Consider the following 25,223-nt stretch of genomic DNA (forward strand, 5'->3'; position numbering starts at 1 on the left):
GGCAATTAAAGCTGTGTAACACAAGGAAGACAATCTACTGTATGACAAGTCAATCAAAGAAATCGGGTTGAATAAGCTTTTGAAGGTGGTGGATAATTAGAGGTGGAGCTGTTTGGTAAATACATTGGTCATTTTTCCCCAGGGTTTATTGCATTTTCAGGAAGAGAGTTAGGAACCGTATAAAAGTTCTCGGATAGGAGAGCAACTCATCAACTCTGCTCTTCTCCTTCTTCAGAGCCTTCACAGCCAAGGTAAGTTGCTCCTACACCACTAACATTGCCTCCCTAGGAAACTTTGCTGGATCGAGCTCAGCTCTGCTCATACAAAGATGGGTCTGTCTGCAGGTGTCGGGATTATTGAGAGCCAAGTTCTTGCCAAGGCTGGGGCAACCAGAACTGGTCTCCAGGCTGCCTATGTTAAGAAGCAAAGTATATTGTTCTTATCACATGGATTCCTTCAACACTCAGGATTCTTAATTTCCCAAGGGCAAGCTGGAAATAACAAAGAGTGGGATTTGGGAATGAATGGGAGAACTCAGGCTCATAAGAAACTTTGGGTTTAAGTTGGGAATTTTAATTGCACTTATGAGCCTGACCCCTTTACTAAGCTCCTGTGGAAAATTCAAATCTTCAGGAGGTGGAAGTGTTAAGCTGTCCTGGAAGAAATTTAGGAAAGAACTGGGAAGGCAGAGTGAAATTACGAGAGGAAGGAGTAGAATGAACAGCTTTCAGGTCAGCTGGCTGCTTCCTGGATGCCTTTTGCTTCCTTGAAATTTCATCTTTCCTTGGAAGGGGCTTTAGATGAGCAAGTAGGATTTTCCTCTTGCCTCTGGGCACTGATCAGCCAAGGCTCCACAGGGCACAGAGGGAGAAGAGGACACAAGGAGGGAGGAAAGAAAAGGAATCTTATCGTTTTGAGCACCTGTCTTTGGGAGTGTATTTTGCCAAGGCTCTAATACCACCAGTCCTGGCTGTAAATTCACCAGTTGTGCCAGGACCATCCTAGGCTGCAAGGTTTTCAGCCCCTTGCCAAGATTCCTCTTGCTGGTGCAGAACAAACTGGCAGCCCTCGGCACATCTACTCCTCCGTTACCCAGTCCTGAGATAATCCCAGGATGTCTTGCATGAGTGCTCATGGGATGCAGCAAGAGAGAGCAGGGAAGAGGCTCATGGAGCCAGCAGAAATGGAGATTAGGGCTGCTGGAGGGTCTCATAAGGATGTTCAGATGGTGTGCATGGATCCAGCACTGTGGGAACAAAGTTCCAAGCTGGAGAAATGAGATGAGCTGACAGGCATATCCTAACGAACCCCAACAGGCTTATAAACACATCAAGGAAATCTGAACTCAAAGCAGAGCAGTGAAATTATGCTGCCCTTCATGCATCAAATGAGAAAGGTCTCTCCTTCACAGGGTTCACCACACTGATTGAAAAATGTGCTCCCGTGGAGACAGAGGCTGCCACAGTACCGAGAGCTCCTCGTGCCACAGTGGAGGCTCCTCCTGCCACGACAGCGAGAGGTCCTGCCACGGCTCTGAGGGGGTCGTCTGCCACGAAGTGAACGCCGTGCAGGATGGGACACCGGTGGTGGTCCTCCAACCCCAGTGCCCTGTGGTCCCTGTGTCTGGGCAGGTGCCGGTGGTCCCCGCTCCCTGCCAGCAGCAGCAGCAGATCAAGCAGCCAGTGCAGTGGCCCCCACAGCAGAAGTGAAGTGCCAAGGACGAGCCGGCAGTCAGCGCACACCATGGGGCTGCACCTCTCCCCTCTCCTCTGCAAGATGAAGCCCTGAGCTTGGGCAGGTCCTGCCCCTTCCCTCCAGCACGTATTACCTCTCCCTGCTCCTGGTAACACAAAGTGGCATTAGCATGGCAGAAATGTGATTTGCTCTCACGCGTATGAGAATTTGAATCCATTGATCTCCTGTTTCTGTATCCAGCAAAAAATGTGATATTAAAACCTAAAGCTTACAAAACGTGCTGGTGTCCTCATGCTTTTCTACCATGCCTTCCTTCCTCCTGTTCTTTAGCATCATTCACAAGCCCATTGTTATTAATAAGAGATGATTCTCCCGCCTTGCAAACAGCTTCCCCCCATCCCATTGCACTTCAATGCTCAGCTTTCAGACCTCATGCATCTGTCAGAAAAAGCCAGATGCTGCATTTGGAAAAGCTGCCTGGGGCTGAAGGTGTAGATCAGCATCTCATTAATCCCATCCCTCAGCTCTACAACAACTGGCTCTGAGCCTCAGACCTTCACAGGCACACTTTGAAGGAGCTAAAAGCAAAGCTTTGGCTTTGTAATACGCACATGGCTGGTGAGCACGAAGGCAGACTCTGTCTAGGAAGTCTGAAAAATCGCTGATTTTTCAGCAAGAGAAAGCTGAAAAAAGCAAGAGAGCCCAGGCAGAGGAAGGACTATGTCATAATCTTCTTTCTGACCTGTACTAAATAGAGAATATGGGGTCAGACGGATATTTTGAGCAAGGCAACTCTCTCCTCTTTGAAAATCCAACAGTAGTCAGTGTTGCCTGGGTGAAGTACTGGTTGACGGCAAATAAAACCGGGTTTAAGTCAGGCCATGCACTGCAGCATTGAATCCTACTGTGAACTCTCATCCTGGAAACAGAACGCAGGTCTGGAAAAAAAGAGAAAGATTGTGAAAGAATCAGGCTCTTTATCAGGGAGATAAGATGAGGGGGAATGATTTTCAGAGGAAATGAATGAATGAAGGGAGATGAGATCTTAGGGAGAAACATTTTGCTGTGAGGGTGGGGAGGCCCTGGAACAGGTGGTTCAGAGAAATGATGTCTGCCCCATCCCTGGAGGTGTTCAAGGCCAGGTTGGATGGGGCTTGGAGCAACCTGATCCAGTGGGAGGTGTCCCTGCTCATGGCAGGATGTCGGAAGTGGATGGGCTTTGATGTCCCTTCCAACCCAAACTCTCCCATGATTCTATAAGCACAAAATGTTCTTATTTCCTACCAAAATGCAGCTAAATTTTCTCAGCAGAAACCATAAAAGTTCTGAGCTTCCCTTGTAGATGTAGAGATAAAGGAATATCAAAGGGACAGATGGCCATAAAAATGAGCAGTTGTATTTCTCACAGCACTAGATTCATTCCCAGGTTTTCCTCCAGTGTCCACCAGCACAGAGGCAGATTGCCGCAGCAATTCGTGCCTCTGTGGGATGAGAGCAGTATTGTGTGTAACGCACTAAATATTTAATAAGCGAAGGGTTTACACTAAGCCTTTGAAAAGGAACAAGAAACTTATTATTAGCACTTGTTTTATTATTACTGTTAATTAAAATAACAGGGAACAACATTCCCATATGCAAGGTACATGATTGCAGGTGCAAGGAATGAACGTCAGAGTCAGAAACGTGCAGCTCTGACTGCACACCAAGGTGTGGTGTGGTTCCACCAATGGTCCCTGTCCCCCCAGACATCCAGGTCCTCCCCTGCCTGTGCCAAATCCATCCTGTGCCAAACAGGAGGTTGAAACCAAGACAGACTTGAGGGGACAGGCTGGGTTAGAGTCTGGCTGAAGGCATTTTGGGGAAAGGGAGATAAAATCTCCTAATTCTTTCTAAGCAATCAAAGTTCTCACCTACGCTCTAGCTCTCAGCTGAGCTGGAGCACTGCAGGTTGTGTCATTCATTTAAGCAGAGACTTAGGAAGAGCCTAAGGAACTGAGACAGCAAATAATTCTCCTGAGCTGGAGTTTTGTTATCTCAGCACTCAGATTTGGGAAGTGAAGCAGGAAAGCAGATCTCATAAATTCAGCAGTTGTCTCCACCTTCCCCCTCCATGAGTGCAATAATGCCTGTGCTGAGGTCAACCTCTACAGAGGATGTTTTCTAGACAGTGCCTCAAAGTCAACAGGAGAAGAGTGGATGAGGAACAGACCACAAAAAGCACAATGAAATCAAGGCAAACATTAGAAAAGTGAGAGCCAAGAGAGCCCTGCATGTAGACTGTGTTTTTCAGCACTCGACAAGTGTTGAGCAAGTATTAGGCTCCTATAGAGCGCTTCTGGCTGTGCTGTTATGGCTGCATACAGCAACACTGCCCTGCAAGAGTGCCCGACCACACCAAAGTGAAGGTCCCACATAATGACTTCAAGTTGCAACAGCAGAGGTTTATACCGGATATTGAGCAAAACCGAAAGAGCAGTCAGAGATTAGAAGAGGCTTCCCAGGGAAGTAGTGGGGTCTCCTTCCCTGTGTGTTCAAAAACATGTAGACATGGCACTTCGGGAAGTGGTTTAGTTGGCATGGTGTGGTTGACCTGATGGATGGACTTGATCTTAAAGGTCTATTCCAACCTGAATGACTCTGTGATTCTTTTTAGGTCTCCCATTAATCATAGCATCTCTCATAACACCCTTCTGAGAGTACCTCATAGCCATGGCATCCCGCACACAGCTCATGGCTGCTCACCAGCTCCCTGGCACAGTGAGAAGACCTGCTTCCTTGGCGTGGTGACAGCTCAGGAGCAGATTGAGTGGTGGTAGACATAGTGCTGGAAGTCCTGCCCCACCCCCAAGATGAGTGTCTGCCACAGGTGCAGCCAATGCTGTAGGAGTAGAGGAGGGGTGTGCGCTGGGTGTCCAGCCAGAAGCCTGCAGGATCATAACAAGTTGAGTTCAAGTTGAAGAAGAATTCCCTCCCAGAAGAGCAACCCATTTGGGGCAGTGGAGGACACCTAAAAGAAAGGGAACACAGTGATGGAAGTAAAACAACATCTTTTTATGCAACTTTTTTATCTACTGCACTTCAGGATGATCAGGGCCAACCAGAAATAGAGGACCTACCCACAGCAAATTTGAACTTTAGTTTTTCCACCTACTTTATCAATGTCTAAAAATACCTTCTGGTTGGCATATTAGATATTGTGATATTTCTTCTGCAAGTGAGATATTATTGGCACTGAGTGTCCTGAGTACTCGTGTCCTGAGGCCAGGCTGAGAGAGTTGGGGTTATTCAGCCTGGAGAAGAGAAGGCTCCGGGGAGACCTTAGAGCAGCTTCCAGTGCTGAAAAGGGGCTCCAGGAAAGCTGAGGAGGGGCTCTTGGGTGCAGGGAGTGCAGGGAGAGGAAGAGAGGAATGGTTTTCAGCTGCAAGAGGGAAGATGGAGGTGAGATCTTAGGGAGAAATGTTTTGCTGTGAGGGTGGGGAGGCCCTGGCCCAGGTTGCCCAGAGCAGTGGTGACTGCCCCATCCCTGGAGGTGTTCAAGGCCAGGTTGGATGGGGCTTGGAGCCCCTGATCCAACGGGAGGTGTCCCTGCCCATGGCAGGGGGTGGGACTGGATGGGCTTTAAGGTCCCTTCTAACAGAAACCACTCTATCATTCTATGATTCTATAATTCTATGATTCTATATTTATCCCAAAACCTTATTGTTATTGTTATTTTCAGTAATTAAATGACATTCAATTAAATATAAGAACTCTCCCATAGAAAGTATCTCTTTTATGTACTATTTACAATAAACGAGCAAACTGGTTTTAAGCACATCCAAACCAAGTGCGTAAACACAGCCACAGCCTACAAATAAGTTTCTATAAACGCTCCAGATTCCTCACTCAAATCACATACCTCAGTCAACAACAGGGGAGTGACGGGAGAAGTAAAGTCGAACTGAAGGAATAGCCTGAAGTAGGGGAACTTTATAGACCTGGAGGCTTCAGTGGTGAGGCACCCACAGAGAACTGGAGCTTTGCATGCCCCCGATCACAACATTTTTCTTTGCTTTCCTTGGCTCTTGATGTTCACATCTGACACACTTTCTTGTATTTTTATTTCTCTCCTTTATTTGACGGCATATTTACTCCTGAACATGATCAAAGCTTTCCAAAGGTGCTGCCTCACCACAGCTTAAATAAAACTCTGCAGCAAAGTATTTATAGGTTCATTCCGTACATTGTGATACTGCAGCACAGGTGTGAATGGACCTGTTTGAGGAATCGCTGTGAGTCAGTAGAGCATCACACAAAATCAGTTGTGTCTGACATCTAATCCACAATCCCATTCCAGTGTCGACACATCCTAGCCTTTTATGTGACAAGAAAATATAATTGCTGGTTTACATGGGAATGACCTGGACATGATTTTCATGGGAAATTCCAGGCTCAGAAGCGCCTTCCTCTATCTCATTACACTGGGTTTTTTTTATTTTTTCTTGAGCTACAGCCCATCTACTGTGTGTTTCCATAACAGATGCGGAGATGCCATGGCTGAGTGCTGAAAGCAGGAGATCAATGTTAACATTCTGTCCCAGTCCAGAGGAGGTCAGGGAGATGATCCTATATGAGGACAGGCTGAGAGAGTTGGGGTCGTTCAGCCTGGAGAAGTAAAGGCTGCGAGGAGATGTTAGAGCAGCTTCCAGTGCTGAGAGGGGCTCCAGGAAAGCTGGGGAGGTGCTCTGGATCAGGAAGTGTAGGGGCGGGATGAGGGGAAGGGGTTTGAGCTGCAAGAGGGGAGATTGAGATGAGATCTTGGGGAGAAATGTTCTCCTGTGAGGGTGGGGAGGCCCTGACCCAGGTTGCCCAGAGCAGTGTTGGCTGCTCCGTCCCTGGAGGTGTTCAAGGCCGGGTCGGATGGGTCCGGGTTGGATGCAGTGGGAGGTGTCCCTGCCCATGGCAGGGGCTGGAAATGGCTGAATTTTGAGGTCCGTTTCAACCCAAACCATTCCATGATTCTATGATTCTATGAAGAGTCCGAATATCCTACTCAACATTAATGTGAAATTAAAGATCTTAAATCTCAGTCTGAAGGCAGACATGTGGCCCACCTCCTCACAACCTCAACTGCTAAAATTGAAAAAAAAATCAGAATTATATTAGAGAAGGACAGAGGAAAATAGAAACAGAAAATAAGTACAACTCTGGGAGTGTTAGCCAAGCACAGGCTGGTGGGTTCATCTCCAACCATTGTGCTTCAGGATTTGATATCACTGCCATCAACACTGTCCCACGGAATTAGACTAAAACAGCATCTACAGCAGGAATAAAATAAATCCTTGAGGTGCTCAGGGACACGGTTTAGTAGTGAACAAGTATAGTTGGATTCAATGTTCTCAAAGTTCTTTTCCAACCAACTGATTCTATGATGTAAATTAAGAGCGAAGGATGTTCTCAGGCTAACTCTGAATCTGTCATTAAAATATCCAGTGGCATTGGGCAACTCAGTTGGAGTGTTTGTGCCCTAAACATTATCTGCATGAGTTAACATTAGTAATTGTCTTTCTTTCACAGGAAGATGTGATCACGTTTAGCTCTTGGTCCATGTGATGTCCCAGCCCAGCTTGAGGAATTGGTACTCCTGGATTACAAACATCTCTTCCGCTTGACATTTGCTGTCCGTGACCAGATCCATTTGTTTCTTCAGCATTGGCGTCACTTCACATGAAATACCTTCCAATCTCTTTCATAGGGAGGCAAAGGAATTAGTGTGCTATTAATAACCTATGGGACAATTAAAATGCTAAAAGCACAGTGCATCAAAGGGAAAACATCGGAAGCTGAATAGAGCGGATAGAAATGGGCTAGGATATGTAATTAGGTTACACTTGCCAAGAGATGTCTCATGTCCCAGATAACTCTTCGGAAGAGTATAAAAGGTCTCTCAGCCTGGTTTCCTTCACTTGCTTCCCGGCTCCTATACTCCTTCATTCCTGTTGCTGAAGGGGTAAGTCCAATTTTTCTGTTTCTTTTGAGTTACTTTATGAAAACAGATTTGATAGAGTTGGAGTATGATGCTCCCTCCTTGCTTCTGGACCTCAGCCATGCCAGAGACCAAGATCTTGTCACCCACATGATCTGTTTTATCAGCTCTAATGAGAAGTGGGATATGGGCTTAGCAGGCAGAGGCTCCAGCCAAACCAAAACAACAGAAAGACTGAAGAAAACAGAGAGAGGACAGTCAGAGGACTTTATGGAAAAGAAGCTTTGAAGTTCTTGAGTAGAAGGCACTGGAGGATCTGGGGCTACATATAAGCAATGGATGTTTTGAGTAATTTTGTCTCTGAAAAGGAAAGAGCATCTGTAAGTTTTGGTGGGGGTTATAAATCATCTCCCAATACCTAACCAGCATTGAAATTGCTTTGTTCTGCATGAAGAAATTAGGAAGAAAATAGGGAATTAATTAAGGAAGGCAAGGAAGCTCACATATACAGGGGTTGCCATACCAGCGTGACGGTCTCTCTCTTCCCTACAGCTCTGCCAATACTCCAGAAAGATGTGCTCCCGCAGGTCCTGCCACAGCCACGAAACCTCCTGCCATGAACCCCACTCCTCCTGCCACGACTCGGGATCCTCCTGCCATTACACCATCCAGAGGCAGCCTGTGCAGAAGTTCTCCTACGTGACCCCCTGCTGCCCTCCTGTGCAGCCCTATTGCCCCCCTGTGCAGCCCTATTGCCCCCCCGTGCAGCGCTACTGCCCCCAGACCCCCTACTGCCCCCAGTACCCCAAGAACATCTGCAAGCTGCCGCCAACATACCCCAAGTATTAACGGCAAGATTCGGCCCCAGACCCGGACCCACTGGCTCGCTCCTCTCTCGGGTGGTCTCAATGCTTAAAGCTTGAATCACTGTTTCTCTTTTTCCATTCTTGATTTGTATGAATCCTCAAATAACTCACCTGTGATTAGAAGTTTCTTCAACACTGTAAATTGGATCTGGTTTAATTTCTTTAGCGTGCAAGCTTATATTCTCCTCCAAAAGATTGGGCATGTTTTCTGCTGGTGGGGGCTTACACGTGATGTGTCAACCTCCAAATCATGTGGATGAGACAATAAAATTTCATTTCTAAAAATACAAAAGGTTTACGATTTTGTTTTTCTTTGACCTCTTTACTTCAGAATTATCTTCACCTCTAACTTCTTCGTCACCACTTCTCGTTCTTTTTTTTTCTCTCCAAGAAAATGCCCACATCCTAAAGTTTCAAAATGAATGGAAGCCAGTAATTCCAGTTGCAGTTCTGGAGCAGATGAATGCATTTATTTATCTTCTTATTCATATATGACGATGCAAAGGCTGGAGCACCTCCTGTATGAGGACAGGCTCCATTCCATAATTCCATAATTGACAGCATACAGGGAGATCATCTGCACCTTCTTTAGCCCAGGACTGTATAGATGACACAAAACTGGGAGGAGTGGCTGATACACCATAAGGCTGTGCTGTCATTCAATGAGACCTGGACGGGATGGAGAGCTGTGCTGAGAGGGCCCTCATGAAGTTCAACAAAGACAAGTGTAGGGTTCTGCATCTCAGGATGAACAGCCCCCCGCACCAGTACAGGTCAGGGGTTGACTGGCTAGAAAGCAGCTCTGCAGAGAAGGATCTGTGACTCCCGGTAGACAACGAGTTGACAGTTGGCCAGCGATGTGCCCTCATGGCCAAAAAGGGCCAAGGAGGTCCTGGGATGCATCAAGAAGAATGTGGCTAGCAGGGCAAGCAAGTTTCTTCTCTCCCTCTATTCTGTCCTAATGACAGAATGACAGTCTGCAGTCCTGTGTCCAGTTCAGGGCTTCTTAGTTCAAGAACAACAAAAAACAGCTGGAGAGAACACAGCAGAGGCCACAGAGATGATGAGGGGACTGGAGAACCTCTCTTAGGAGGAAAAGCTGAGTGACTTTGATCTGTTTAGCCTGGAGAAGACTGAGAGGGTTCTCATCAGAGCTTATCAATATCTAAGGAGTAGATGCCAAGAGGATTGAGCCAGACTCTTCTCAGTGGTGCCCAGTGAGAGCACAAGGGGTAGTAGACACAAATGTGAACACAGGAAGTTCCACATAAGGAAAACATTCTTTCCTGTGAGGGTGATGGAACACTGAGAAAGGCTACCAAGGGAGGGAGTGGAGTCTCCTTCTTTGGAGATATTCAAACCCCACCTGGACACATTCCTGCACAAACTGCTCAAGTTGACCCTACTTTAAGTAGGAAGATTGGACTGGATGAGCTCCAGAGGTCCCTTCCAACCCCAACTATTTTGTGATTCTGTCTTTCTCAGTTCTCTACTTCACCAGCACCTCACATTCATTTTTCACTCTGACTCAGAATTACAACATTCTGAGGTGTCTAATAAATGGAAATAGGTCTCAGAGGAGTCCTCCTTCTATCCCTGCACTTCCCCTTCCGGTTTTCAATGAAAATTGCACACACTTAAAGCTAAATTCTGAACCTCTCTCTGCTTTTTACAGCCTAAGACTTTCCTTATCTCCCCAGTCACCAGCCCATCTAGCTGAGACATCTATTCCCAAACAGGATCGCTTGCTTCCTTCTGCCAGTGCCTGTTTCTCTGCAGTGGCATCACAAAGAGCTCGACGATGAACTTCAGATTAAACAACTTAGAGTATCTAGAAAGGGGTGAGATGAGTGCAATGTACGTGACAGAACTGGCATAAGGGCCTTCTCAAAATATCCTCCTTTATCAGCCTAGATGAAACGTCTGTTTTACTTACAACTCACAAGACTGCTCAGAAGGCTGCTGACAAGATTTTTCTGAAGAAGTGTGAGCTTTAAAACACTTTCAGATATATTTTTTCCTCTCAATCATGGCCTTAAAACATAAACTTAAAGAAAAACCCAACCAGAACACAAAATCGTGGTTTACCAGGATGTATTTTTAAATTCAGACTGAATTAGCATCTCAAAAACCTGCTGGCAGAGTAACAAAGTATTTTTTCCCCAAATTTGGCATGAAAATAAACATTGAAAGATATGAAGACCTCTCAACAGGGGTAGCTGCTCCCTTGCGAACTCTGTAAACAACTTTTAAGACCCCTTAATTCTAGTTGCTTCAGGGCTGACCCACAGGGTACTCACAAGGAGTGGAACCAATGTCCCCTCCGTGGCAGGGGGCTTGGAACTGGATGATTGTCAAGGTCCCTTCCGACCCAAAACATTCCACGATTCCTGTAGCACCCACCTGCATAAAAGTCACAGGAAAGGATGAACGACACATTTCATTGTCCTAAAGTAAAACCTTGAACCACTGTGAGAGAAACTCAGCAGTAAATAGTGGAATATTGCAATGAGTAAAAAATACCAAACCACTTAAGTAAGACAGGAGCCCAAAGTGACTGAGAGCCAAAACCAAGATGCCAGTAGGTGCGACATTCCCAGTACAAATCCTTCCTGCTTAGGATTTGAAATCTTCTTCCTCTAGAAGGAATGTAAACAGGAGAGTATCCTGACACAAGGAAAAAACAGCTGATGGTTGGTGGACTCAGAATGCAAAACATCAGAATGGGGGACGTACCTCTAGAGTCATCTCCGGTGTCGAGGCATTAGGTGCGTTAGAGCCAGTCAATAGGACTTCCCTCTAAGCAGAGTCCGTGTGAGTTGTGGATGTTAATTACAGTTCCTTGTGTCTCAAGAAAACATATCAATCAAAACGTGAGTCTGCCATGCAGACGAAGGGGCGACAGTCAGGGTAGGAGTCAACACTTTTGAATTGTACATTGATGCAATACTGGTTGCCCAACGACGAATCACTTAATAACTCTAGGGTTAGGTTCATTTTTAATATGTAAATATGTAACTACCTTCAAAAATCCCTTATAAAGCAGATTGGGAAATCCATTGCCTATTAGCTTGTTAAGGAAAAAATCATAATTGTTTTTCCTGACTCTGTCAAATCAAAAATGCCAAAAACGAGACACAGAAGATAAATATGAACGTGACGGCTTAAATAATTGTCAGCACTGTCACGAGATGCGTAATATCTTGGACAACCCTTTGGAAGGTATAAAAGTTCGCCATCCCCATTCCTCCTTCATTCAGAGTCATCTCTCGGTGCTCTTCCTCTTCCTTGATCCAGCCAAGGGTAAGTGGGATTATATTGATTTCATAGAACCATAGAATGGTTTAGGTTGGAAAGGACCTCAAAGCCCATCCAGTTCCACCTCTCTCAAGGGGAGGGACACCTCCCACTGGATCAGGGGTCTCCAGGCCCCATCCAACCTGGCCTTGAACACCTCCAGGATGAGGCAGCCATCACTGCTCTGGGCAACCTGGGCCAGGGCCTCCCCACCCTCATAGTAAAAAAAGGGTCTGGTGTTATCTACTATAGAGCAGTAGGAGCTCAGATAGGAATTTCAGCTCACTGATTCTGTGTTTAGACCTTGCCTTTGTCTTAGAAATTTCATATTCTTGGTGATTGGGTGCCTGAACATGTAAGCTACCCAAAGCATGTTTGTGGTATACCCACAGTAGATGGAACAACAGAAAAAATAGGAATAATTGAAGGACCAGACCTACAAAGACACAGAGTCCTCCAGACCCAGCAAGGAGTTGATTCCAAACTAGATGGTGATGGAGGGAGGGATATCTCAGACTAGTTAGTCAAGTGTCAGAAGTAAATTTTACCTGAAGAGACCAACAGCAATATCTTGGTAGGGGAAATCCCACCACAGTTGGATCATTGTAGAGTAACTCCCAAGAGGCAAGGCAGCATCATGCTCAGGGTCAAGATATCCAATACATTACAAAAAAAAAGGTAAAACAGATTTTCCCAAAATTTCTTGTTACAAAACAAGAGCCAAAGAAAATTCAGGAGGTTACATCTGTGTCAGCATGATTGTCTCTCTCTTTCCTACAGCTTTGCCAATACTCCAGAAAGATGTGCTCCCGTGGGTCCTGCCGTGACTATGAGTCCTCCTGCCATGGATCTCGTTCTTCCTGCCATAGATCCCACTCCTCCTGCCATGGATCCCACTCCTCCTGCCATGACTCAGGGTCCTCCTACCATTACACTATCCAGAGGCAGCCTGTGCAGAAGTTCTCCTATGTGATGCCCTGCTGCCCTCCCGTGCAGCCCTATTGCCCCCCAGTGCAGCATTATTGCCCCCCAATCCCTTACTGCCCCCCCATCCCTTACTGCCCCCAGTACACCAAGAACATCTGCAAGCTGCCACCAACATACCTCAAGCATTAGCAGCAGGATTCAGCCTCAGACCCGGACCCACTGGCTCGCTCCTCCCTTGGACGCTGTGAGCACGGATCATCTCATCCTTACTGAAATCCCTGAGTCTCTGCCATGTGCCTCACTTCTGGTCTGGATGAAGCGTTCCCCTAATTATCACTCAAGATGTCATTCTTTCTAATTATGCTGGAAATGTCCTTTCTAATTATTCTGTGCTTAATTACTGCTGGGAATCCTTCTATGCCATGCATTTCTGTTTTAGACTCATCTGGGTGTGGGAAACAATAAATCTTACAATTAATGAGACCTGCCTTGTCTTTCAATTTCTTTATTAATTTTTTCCCTTAGACTTCTTTTTTTCTGGATTCTTCAATCAAATTTCCTCATATTCTCAAAGTGCCCCAATAGTTGGTGGCCAGTAACAATGATTCCCACAATCGTTTGGGAAGAAGACAGACACATTAGTAGAGGAAAAGGTTCTCAGCTACCAAAAATCTACATGGATATGAACAAAGCTTCCCCTGCTTAAACCACACTGATCTATGCAGATTTTTGTCCCATCATTTTGGAAACAATGAGATCAAAAACAACTGAATGTAAACTCTTCTGCTTTGGAGACGAGCACAGCTCATTAAATAGAAGAGGTAAGGGAAGTTCGTGGCTGCTAATATTTTTATTCAGCACATGCACTAATTTACTCCTCGCTCAACTTCAGAACTTGAGCATGTAAATATTTTCAAATATATTAAAACCCCTGAAAACAGAATCATAGAATGGTTTGGGTTGGAAGAGTCCTCAAAGCCCATCCAGTTCCAACCCCCCTGCCATGGGCAGGGACACCTTCCGCTGGATTTGGTTGCTCCAAGCCCCATCCAACCTGGCTTTGAACACCTGTAGGGATGGGGCAGCCACCACTGCTCTGGGCAACCTGGGCCAGTGTCTCACCGCTCCTATCCTGAATAATTTCTTCCTAATGTCTAAACTAAATCTTCCCCCTTCCAATTTAAAGCCATTCCCCCTCGTCCGATCAGTACATGCCCTTGTAAAAAGTCCCTCCCCGGCTTTCTTGCAGACCCCAGGAGCCTACAGAAGGCACAAACTTATTTTTCATGTTGCAGTGTTACTCGTCACTAGTAAATCCTTCGGAGCAGAGGAAGGGGATAGCCCACAGACAGTCCATCTCATCTAAGATTCTCGTTTACTTACACGGCACAGACTGAATATCACAGTCTGTTCTTAAGGAGAATTCATAGACCAACGTGCTGGTTTGGGCTGGAGTAGAGTTAATTTTCTTTCTGGTAGGTAGCATGCGGCTATGGTTTGAATTAGTGCTGGAAACACTCCAAACAGGGGTGTTTTAGTTACTGCTGGGCAGCGCTTACGCAAAGTCAAGGCTTTTACTTCTCCTCACACTGCCCCACCAGTGAATGGGCTGAGAGGCACACACGAAGTTAGGAGAGAATCCACCCAGGAGAGCTGATCCCAACTGACCATAGGGATATTCCATTACTGTATGATGTCATGTTCAACATATAAAGCTGGGGGAAGAAGGAAGGGCAAAATGCTTGGATATAGGGTATTTGTCTTCCCAAGTAATTGCTACGCACAATGGAACCCTGCTTTCCTGGAGATGACTGAACACTGGCTGCTGATGGGCGGTAGTGAATGACTCCCACATTGCTCTAAAAATGACACTTCATCACTGCAGATTGGACTTTCCTTATATACTCCCCCAAAAGTACTGCAAATACTATGATAACATTTTAGGGATCATGTTTTACTGCAAGAGTGGTGAGGCACTGGCTCAGGTTGCCCAGAAAAGCCATGGATGCTCCATCCCTGGAGGTGTCTAAGGTCAGGTTGGAAGAGGGTTTGAGCACCCTGATCCAGTGGGAGGTGTCCCTGCCCATGGCAGGGGGCTTGGAATTGAATAATCTTTAGGATCCCTTCCAACCCAAACCATTCTATGATTCTACAATTTTATGATTCTATATTTTCCTTAGCAGGATCTGAATTTGAAAGATTCAGGAACAATTCTTGAGTGGATGTAGCCTACGCCACTCCGGTTTGGAAGGCTGTTAAGGAGGTAGAAAGATTTGGAGGAACATTGTTGTGATGCTCCAGACCAAAATGCAGAAGAAAGGAGGACAGTCACACAGGCACCAGCTTCACCCACTGGGCTTCTAGAGCCTCTCTGGGTTTTGGACCTACGACTGAATCACAAAATGTCCCTGAGAAACCCATGCAATCTTCCCTTGCTACACAAAACTAACCACAAGCAATTACATCGCCTTTAGCCTAAAGAAAGCTGAAAGACATCCCTACTTTAGGGAGAGTTTCTCATTAGCAGTTAGCAAATTACTCTAATGGATAACATTTTCCAAAGTTAATGAGTTACTGGCTTCATTTTCTTAGGCTTCGGGGACTGAGTCAAACAGGGTTATAAATCCAGTTTTATTGCCCAGAATTTCACCATTATCGAGAGAAAGCAATATTTGATCGAACTTCAGCTCAAACACTCCCTTTCTTTGAACGCTTTGTTTTCCAGACATCTCTGTGAGTGATAAGAAATCAGTGAAAGGAAAGAGAAACAAAAGAATGGGAAAACTTAACATAGAATCACGGAATCACTGGAAGGCTTGGGTTGGAAGAAACCTCAAACCCATCCAGATCCACCCCCTGCCATGGGCAGGGACACCTCCCACTGCATCAGAGGCTCCAAGCCCCATCCAACCTGGCCTTCAACACCTCCAGGGATGGGGCAGCCACCACTGCTCTGGGCAACTTGGACCAGGGCCTCCCCACTCTCTCACAGCAAAACATTTCTCCCTAAGATCTTATCTCAATCTCCCCTCTTGCAGCTCAGAATTGTTCCCCTCGTCCTGTCCCTGCACTCCCTGACCAAGAGCCCCTTCCCAGCTTTCCTGCAGACCCCTTTGTATCTTGTACAGAGCTCACCGCAGACTTTATTCTCTGATCCTAACTGTTGAATAACCTCTGATAGACAAAGAATAATCTTACACAGCCACTCAAATCATCTGTCAAGTCAGAGAATACATGAAGATTCAGAACTACTTCATTTTTTTTGTGGTACCATGGAATGAAAGAGATGATACGAGACTTCCCAGCGTTGTGCCATACCCATGAGTTACAGCTGGTAATCCCATTCCTTCTTGGCATTCACCAACACGTAAAATAAGATACTGAGCTGTCACCTGCACAAAACAGTGGGTCTATCCCTGGAGTCAGCATTCCTGAGACATAAAGACCTTTCTGTCCCTGATGCAATCCCAGTTGCCCATTGGCAGGCTAATTAACACCTATGAGATTAGAGTCAGTCTCCAGGAAATGGGAAAGAAACATCTTTCAAAATCCTTATAGGAAATGCGTTAGGAATTACATAAGGGACAAAACATAGCATGTCAAGAAGGAAACGCTAAAAATAGGAGAGCATAAACATCTGTTGGATTGAGTGCAGAAATAATTTAATTGTCATTGCAAAGATGTGTCTCATATCCGAGATAACCTTTCAGAGCTGTATAAAGGACCATTTTAGCCCAGTCCTTCTCAGTCCCTCACCTTCAATTCCAGATCCTTCTCTCCGTAGCCAAAGAAGGTAAGAGCAATTTTATTATTTCTATTCACGCTGAAAGGGAAGAAATCTCCACTAGAGGTTTTTATGGACCTCATGGTAGCTAGAACTCAGCTAAATGCCCTCTGCTTGCACTGTTGTGTAGCTCTGAGGCAGGCAGGGTGAATGGCAGATAGAGGGATGGAGATCTCTGGGGAAGGTGCAGCAAAGACACATGAGGGGATCCTTAGGCAACGGGAGTTCCACGCTGTTTCACAAGGGAGACGGGGTTTGGGAGAGGCTCATGGGACTCATTGCAGAAAACTAGCTTCACACAGCAACTGCCAGACCAAGCCTTGACAATTAGGCAGGATCAAGGGTGCATTCAGTCTGAATTAGGCAGGCAAAAAAGAAAGGGAGAAACAGTTTGCTGGGGATGTCAGTAAGTGTTTCTCTTGCTCCCGACAGCTTTGCTGAAACTCCAGAAAGATGTGCTCTCACAGGTCCTGCCATGACCACAGGTCTTCCTGCCACGAATCCTACTCCTCCTGCCATGACTCGTGGCCCTCCTGTCATTACACCACCCAGAGGCAGCCTATGCAGAAGTTCTCCTATCCGAGCCCCTGCTGCCCTCCCGTACAGATCTATTGCCCCCCTGTGCAGCCCTGCTTCCCCCCCATGCAGCGTTATTGCCCTCCGGTCCCCTGCTGCTCCCAGCACTCCAAGAACATCTGCAAGCTGCCACCAAAATGCCCCAAGTATTAGCAGCAGGATCCAGCCCCAGATCTGGATCCACTGGCTCACTCTTCACCTGAAGCCTCAACCTCACCCTCACCTCCTTGCTTGTCGCTTGTGGCTTCTCTGCAAGCAAACACTTCTAGAACAGTTGAAGCATCACATGGCATTGGAATGAAGTCTCTCAGTTTAATGAGCTTTGAGCTGATTATCTTCCTCCTGCCAATGCAAAGCACACTGTCTGCTGTGAACAGTTTCTTTCTTGCTCTGCTGCTTCAATCTACAGCAAGACAATAAAAAATTTTATTTCAAGCCTACCTGACAGTTCTGGGTGTTTTTAGTCATCGCTCCATCATTTGGACAACATCCTAAAACACGTGGAATGATTTTGGGAGTTGTACTATACAGGGACAGGAGCTGGACTTGATGAGCCTTGTGGGTCCCTTCCAGCCCAGGGCATTCTAGGATTCTATGATATCTGCTTGTCTGGCAGCATTCATATTTTCTTGTGGTTTTAGAGACGTGTTTTCATCAGTGGTGAAAACAGCTCAAGTAGGAGGAATGCCAAGGAAACATGAAAGTCAAGGAAAATGCCTGGGGTACCCAGCAGTGATGCCAGGAACACAGCACCGCACACAGAGGGCTGGGAGAAACGCATGTGGTTAATTCCTGGTGAAACCAAATATCTGCACTGAGCTTAGCAGATGCCACGGGGGTTTCAGAGTTCCAGCCAGGGACTTGGCTTGCACGGTCATGTTTTTACAGCAGATACGGTCTTTAAAAGCCACCGTCATATTTGGAAACAAAGCAAAGCAAATCCTGCAGGGTTTGGAAACTGCCTTGGAACACCTTCAATTAAACAATTCCTAAGGTGTAAAATGAGAGAAGGTTTGCCTGGCGTGATTCACCAGTCCTAGAGCAGGCATGGGAAACAGGCTGTGCGAGCTGGGCACGGCGAGTACCTAGTAAATGAGCGGTTGGTGTAGAAGTAATTGGAATTAGTTATTTATAGTTATAGAGAAAATTGTCATTACAGAGGAGCAGCCTGCTGAAAAGGAGAAGTTGCAAATGGGATGCAGAAAGCAATAAATTACTCACCTACTTTCAATTTGTTGCCATTGCTAAGAGATGGCTCATTTTCACACGACCCTTGGCAACCATATTGAAAGCCCTTTTCCTTATTCATTCTTCAACTTTTTTGCGGTTGAGTATTGAGTCAGAAAGGCTTTCTGTCCACCATGTGAGTGGACAGAGTGAGTTTTGTCTTTAACTCTACACGACCACTTTCCTTTGCTGTGCCAACTTTCTATTCTGTGTCAAATCACAGCATGTTTTCTTTCCGCTTCCTTTTCCGAGTACCACAGAAGCACCTTCCACCACTAAGAGACAGCCTACAGGACACCTGGGAAGGGGCTTTTATCAGGGAGTGCAGAGAGAGGGAATAGTTTTCAGCTGAAAGAGGAGAGGTTGATAGGAGATCTTATGAAGAAATGTTTTCCTGTGAGAGCAAGGAGGCCCTGGCCCAGGTTTCCCAAAGCAGTGGTGACTGCCCCATCCCTGGAGGGGTTCAAGGCCAGGATGGATGGGGCTTGGAGCCCCTGATCCCATGGCAGGTGTTCCTGCCCACAGCTCATTTGTTTTGTATTCTACTCTAACCTTTTGCAGCCCTGAAGATATTTGACACCTGGAACATCAAGAATCAAAACGTTTCTGAATGCTTTACCTCATTGAAATATTCTTTGTCAAATCAGAGACCACAGACATTTGGCGAGAGAAGTGCCTAACATTTCAGATAGCTTAGAGGAATATTTCTGCTCTGCTGAGTGCGTGTTAGGTAGTATGACAACAGATTTCCATGGGATAAGTAATGAGCAAACCTCTAAGGATTAATGAGGAAGAATTGCTTTCACAGCAAGGATTGCTTCACTGCTTCTGTAATTCTCAAATCCAAACAGAGTGGTGTTCCTCTCAGCATCTGACAGAGCCTGCTAAACTCATTCACTAAATGTGAATGTTTTAAACCTAATTTGACTCTTTTATTTCATAAAACTCTTGTAAAATCAGTTCTGAATGTCCCAGCTGTCTATGAATCTATCTCACATGGCTTTAGGCATCTCTGATGTTCACATCCAGCTCTAACAGCAGCAGTGTTTATTTTGACTCACAGGGACACTGAATGGAGCACCAGATCCATACAGAGTCACACAGAAAACTGCCTCATATCAACTGACATCTCTTACTGTACCTCACTGTTCAGGATCCACCATGTTCTGAATGTCACAGTCTCCCATCATCTCTCTGCAGGCTCAGAAATCCTCTCCCAGCCATCTCCCAGGTTGCCATGAGCCTCCTTTATTGCTGGCTGAGATGCAGGCACTCCGCTGGGTTAAATCTCTGTCACTAATTAGATTCTAATGTGTGGCAGTGATCTGGTCTAACCTGGTCGTTAGCATGAAAGTAAACTCCATAGGAAATGAAGGCTACGTTTTAGAGGACAGCAACATTGACTTTGGAAAAGCATGCCAGGAGAAGTGATGACTTCATGGTCCTTTGAATTCTTCAAAGCAAAGCTGTGTAGCTTTCTAAAAGCTGGGACACAGCCAAAAAAAATAGTAGCCATCAAACAGAAACTGAGTAGAAATGGGGTCTTTAAGCCAGCAGAATCATACAGTCATAGAAAGGTTTGGGTTGGAAGGAACCTTAAAGATCATGCAGTTCCACCCACCCCACCATGGGCAGGGACACCTCCCACTGGATCAGGGGGATCATGGTTCATGATGACCTACCCTATCCTCAGCATCTGTAATCTGGATCACACTGTGTTTCTGTATGAATCTTCTGTCCTTCACCTCAGCAGAAATCAGGATATCTCCAGTGAAGCTGTAGGGCAATGCGGTCAAGGTCGTTCGGTGCTTTGCTTCTGCAGATGCGCAGCCCCACAGCAGCAGAAGCCGCTGTCCTCCTCAGGGTGATCTCAGAAATTAAACATTTCATCACGTCAGTCATGGTCCCAGGAAGCGTGAATTCCCCCTGACAGGAGAGAGATCATTTGTTGTAAAATATATGGTTTAATTTGAAATCCTAAAGATGCTCAGTGCATCATGCGAGGCCTTCGGGCTTTCCTGCAAAATGAATATTAACATCATTAATGAATAATTGCAACATGATCATTACTACCAGCACTATGACAGCCAATGGGTGACTGAGAACTGAGTGTGGAGTTATCCTACAAGCAACATCCGTAGGTGGATCTTTCATTCCTCGAGGGCAGATTGAAACCTAAAGAAATGTAATAGGAATTTTGTAGATCAAGTCATGCTAATCAGAAACAGGATGGAAAACTTCCCAAAAGATTTCATGTTTTGCTTTTGATTAAAGATGTCAAAAAGGAATTGGAAAGAAATGCATTCTTATTTAACCTAAACTCTATTCCAAATTTCCCTAATGAATTTGCACAGTCCTTTGCACCTAAAATTTCTGATATTGGTGGGGCCAAGGGCATGGGTTTTCCTATGCGTGGATGGGAAGAGGCAGCAAGAGATAAGATGTCAAGAACTTCAGTTGCACGGGCAATGGAGAAGATCCAAGGGCTGGAGCACCTACCATACAAGGACAGGCTGAGAGAGTTGGGGTTGCTCAGCCTGGAGAAGGTTCCATGGATTCATTAGAGCAGCCTACCAGTATGGAAAGGGGCTCCAGGAAAGCTGGGGAAAGACTCTTGATCAGGGAGGGCAGGGACAGGGTGAGAAGGGAATGGTTTTGAGCTGAAAGAGGGGAGATTGAGATGAAATCTTGGGAAAAAATGTTTTGTTGTGAGGGTGGAGAGGCCCTGGCCCAGGTTGCCCAGAGCAGTGGTGGCTGACCCTTCCCTGAAGGTGTTCAAGGCCAGGATGGATGGGGCTTTGAGCCCCCTGATGCAGTGGGTGGCGTCCCTGCCCATGGCAGGGCTTGGAACTGGATAGGCTTTGAGGTTCCTTTCAACCCAAACCATTCTATGCATCTATGGTATTTCCAGTTCTGATAACCAGAGACCCCAAAGAAAGACATCAGTCTTCAACACTTCTGCATTCAAAACCAAAACAGGGTGCCATGGAATTACACCTGATGGAATTTTATTCTAAATATCATATCAAGGAATGACTGATGTCCAGGAGGCCCCTGCATGCCTCTGGAATCCACTGCTCCTCCGTGTTAATTATGATTTTTATGTTAATTGAGCCCTTACTAGCCATGAACAAGGCACCTAGCATCTCAATGTAACAGTGTGACCATATGCAAAATGAGTGGAAAGATGCCTTTTAAGCAGCCCACAAACATCACACAAGAATTAACTTGACATTAAAAAATTGTAAAAAATTTACCAAACAGATTGATAATAACACAAAATTGAGGGGTTGGTCAAAACCAATGAGGCAAAGACTAAACAGATGAATACACATTCAACAAATAAGTATAGGCTTAGTGCGTAAATCCCGAATTGCTGTGGGGTACCTCATTTCCGGCAGGACAATTCCGAGCTAAATAAAAGGTCTCCCGAACCCTTTGCTCCTCACTCAACTGCACCACTCAGTCAGCAAGGTAAGTGTTACCTATTGCTAACATTCCTTGATAGCAATGGTTTTCATTTGGATTTGGTCAAACAATGAATTGTCTTTGTAGCTGTTCTTTGTAGAGTGTTGGGTTGGATGACCTTTAAAGGTCCCTTCCAACCCAACTGTTCTATGATTTATGATCACCAGTGCTGTGTGAAATCTAGATTTCCCCAGCCTGTTGGTCTACTGCTTATTGCAAGACAGCTGAGAGACAGAGCACAGTGAAAAATAAGCTTCTTGGGATGGAAATTTGGGGAGGGACCTTCAGGGATGAGCACAGGAAAGTTAGTTGCTAGGATAGTTCAAAAGATGCACAAATATCACTGGGATAGGGACAAGTAGATGGATTTCTGTAACAGTCTAATTACGCAACTCAAGACAAATATAGAGGGAACAATGTGTGATGTGGCTGTCACCCACGGGCCGAGACAGCAGCACTTGTATGCCAAAATAAACACATCTAGGTACCTACAGGCTGCCTGGGGAAGCGGTGGAGAACCTCTTCATCCCTGGAGAGGTTCAAAACATGTAGACGGGGCACTTCAGGACATGGTTTAGTAGGTGTGGTGGGATTGGGCTGATGGTTGGTCTGGATGATCCTAGAGGTCTTTTCCAACCTTTATGATTCTACGTCTTAGAAAGATGGGTTCTATCCAAAAGCACTTTGTGTTTCAGATCCTCACACCTCCAACTTTGACTACACTGTACACAACATGTGCTCTACCGGATGCTGCTCCGTTGTGAAAAGCAAAACAGTGTGCTGCAGCCAGCCATGCCTGAAGACCGCCTGCTGCAACCCATGCCTGAAGACCGTCTGCTGCAACCCATGCCTGAAGACCGTCTGCTGCAGCCCATGCCAGAAGTCCATCTGCTGCGACCCATGCCAGAAGCCCTGCTGTGATCCATGCCAGCAGTCCTGCTGTGACCCATGCCAGCAATCCTGCTGCAATCCATGCCAGCAATCCTGCTGTGACCCATGCCAAAAACCCTGCTGTGATCCATGCCAGCAATCCTGCTGCGATCCATGCCAGCAATCCTGCTGCGATCCATGCCAGCAGTCTTGCTGTGACCCGTGCCAGAAGCCCTGCTGCGATCCATGCCAGCAGTCTTGCTGTGACCCGTGCCAGAAGCCCTGCTGTGACCCATGCCAGCAGTCCTGCTGTGATCCATGCCAGCAATCCTGCTGTGACCCATGCCAGAAGCCCTGCTGTGACCCATGCCAGCAGTCCTGCTGTGATCCATGCCAGAAGCCCTGCTGCGATCCATGCCAGCAATCCTGCTGTGACCCATGCCAGCAATCCTGCTGTGATCCATGCCAGAAGCCCTGCTGCGATCCATGCCAGCAGTCTTGTTGCGATCCATGCCAGCAATCCTGCTGTGATCCATGCCAGCAGTCCTGCTGCGATCCATGCCAGCAGTCCTGCTGCGATCCGTGCCAGCAGTCCTGCTGTGACCCATGCCAGAAGACTGTCTGCTGTACCAAGGTGTGCCAGAAGTCCTGCTGCTGCTGTGGCCAAGCATGCCAGCAACCTTGCTGCTGCTGCTGTGGCTGCAGCCCCTGCTGCTGCTCTGGAGGCCTGTCTTGCTGCTCCTACACTGTGAAGAAGAAGCCCGCCGTGGTGTGTTGCACCCCCGTAAGGAAGTATTGCATCCCCATCCAGCAGTGCTGCACTGCCATCAAGAAGCGTTGCTGAGCCAGCTCAGGGTGGCAAAATCAGCTCTGTCAACTCTCATCTCGGATGTGCAACAAGAACACGCACAAAGAGATGAAATCCAGCTCATTCGCTTCTGGTTCACACAATGATGAAGTAAATGCCTTGCAATTTTCTTCTTTTCAAACTTAAGCTATCTTCTTCCTTCTGTCCTTTAATTATTGAACATCTGTGATGCGCTTGAATGCATCACCCACTGTACAAGACAAAGAGCTGTTAGATGCTAGTGTGGTAGTTAATTCTTTTCTTGGTGTATGGGACTTGAGATACTTTCACTATTCATGTGATCCTTCTTCATTTTCTCTCTTGACTTGTAGACAATAAAACTTAGCATTGAGCAAAACACAAAATATCTTGTCTTTTGGTTGTTCTTAAATTACTTTGCCCAGACGGTGTCCTTGTTGTGGCCTCATTTTCTATGCCAGGATCCTGCTGGCTACAAACACGCTCTTGTGGCACAGCAGAACATAGAATCATCATAGAACGGTTAGGGTTGGAAGGGACCTTAGAGCCCATCCAGTCCCATCTGCTGCCACGGGCAGGGACACCACCCACTGGATCAGGGGTTCCAAGCCTCATCCAACCTGGCCTTGAACACCTCCAGGGATGTGGCAGCCACCACTGCTCTGAGAAACCTAAGCCAGGGCCTCCCCACCCTCACAGGGTAACATTTCTTCCTAAGATCTCATCTCAATCTGAGCTGCTCAGCCATACTTCACGTTGGCATAAATCAGATCACGTCTAAAGACAACAAACAGAGCAGCATGACCCCTTCTTGCATCTACTGATCATCTGCCTCAGTTGGGTCAATTTGTAGTATGAAACCAAATGGTTAAGGTAAACAAAACTCAAAGACCACAGACTGACTGAAGCATACAGAATTCCACTATCTGAAAACACCACTTGATAAGGTATAGGAAATCATCTCTCATCCTGGAATATCTGTTCCAATATGTACCAAGAGGAATTTACTACTCAATGAATGGCAGGCACCATCTTCTTCCACTGCCTTCTTCAAAAATAATACCTCAGATAATGCCTTAAATCAGTGAATTATTTTTAGGTGTGCAGAGAATTTCATACACAGCATTCCTGGATTACAAGGGCTGGAATGAAACCCACGTGTTAGCATATAACTTAGAAGCTTCATTCCTGAAATAGTACGCACATGAGTCAACAACATCCTTTCTACCTGGCCAGGACTTCCTTTACTATTAAAATTCAGGACTCAGCTTTGAATTGCATGTCTCGAGAAAATGCCTTGAGCGCTGACTTGATTGCTTCCCTCAACCAGATCTTCAGAACATACGCAAAGTCTGTGCTAGAACTATCTTCTCTACCATGTTAGACTCTCCTTCAAAGATTATTCAAGTCTTTAGGAGGTTTGGATTAATAGGTAAATCAAGCACGATGCGTTGGCAGAAGGGTATCCCATTCCACAGCGTACCAGACTACATCAGGAGGGCATTCTGTTAAGGAGATCTTAGAATCGTAGAATGTTTTGGGCTGGAAGTGGTGTTTACAGGTCATCCAGTCCAACCTCCTGCCATGACCAGGGACATCTCTGACTTGATCAGGTTGCTCAGAGACACATCCAACTTGGCCTTGAATGTTTCCAGGGATGGGGCCTTCACTACTCCCCCGAGCAACCTGTGTCAGTGTCTCTCCACCTTCACTGCAAAAAAT

General features: G+C 46.1%; 3 protein-coding genes across 3 annotated transcripts; all 3 read left to right on the forward strand.

Annotated features, from left to right (window-relative positions):
* Positions 1-7,230: 7,230 nt before the first annotated feature.
* Positions 7,231-8,818, forward strand: LOC128849427 (putative small proline-rich protein 5). Its single transcript, XM_054051246.1, has 2 exons — positions 7,231-7,684; positions 8,213-8,818. Exons 1-2 carry the CDS (start codon positions 7,583-7,585, stop codon positions 8,507-8,509), a joined length of 399 nt encoding a protein of 132 aa, XP_053907221.1. The 5' UTR covers positions 7,231-7,582; the 3' UTR covers positions 8,510-8,818.
* Positions 8,819-16,454: 7,636 nt separating this feature from the next.
* LOC104056842 (putative small proline-rich protein 5) lies at positions 16,455-17,564 on the forward strand. Its single transcript, XM_009558130.2, has 2 exons — positions 16,455-16,543; positions 16,967-17,564. The coding sequence occupies exon 2, from the start codon at positions 16,988-16,990 to the stop codon at positions 17,261-17,263; it is 276 nt and encodes a 91-aa protein (XP_009556425.2). The 5' UTR covers positions 16,455-16,543; positions 16,967-16,987; the 3' UTR covers positions 17,264-17,564.
* Positions 17,565-21,749: 4,185 nt separating this feature from the next.
* Positions 21,750-23,887, forward strand: LOC104056843 (keratin-associated protein 5-4-like). Its single transcript, XM_054050945.1, has 2 exons — positions 21,750-21,811; positions 22,501-23,887. Exon 2 carries the CDS (start codon positions 22,539-22,541, stop codon positions 23,517-23,519), a length of 981 nt encoding a protein of 326 aa, XP_053906920.1. The 5' UTR covers positions 21,750-21,811; positions 22,501-22,538; the 3' UTR covers positions 23,520-23,887.
* Positions 23,888-25,223: the final 1,336 nt, after the last annotated feature.

The sequence above is a fragment of the Cuculus canorus genome, chromosome 28 (assembly GCF_017976375.1).
Source record: "Cuculus canorus isolate bCucCan1 chromosome 28, bCucCan1.pri, whole genome shotgun sequence".
NCBI lineage: Eukaryota > Metazoa > Chordata > Aves > Cuculiformes > Cuculidae > Cuculus > Cuculus canorus.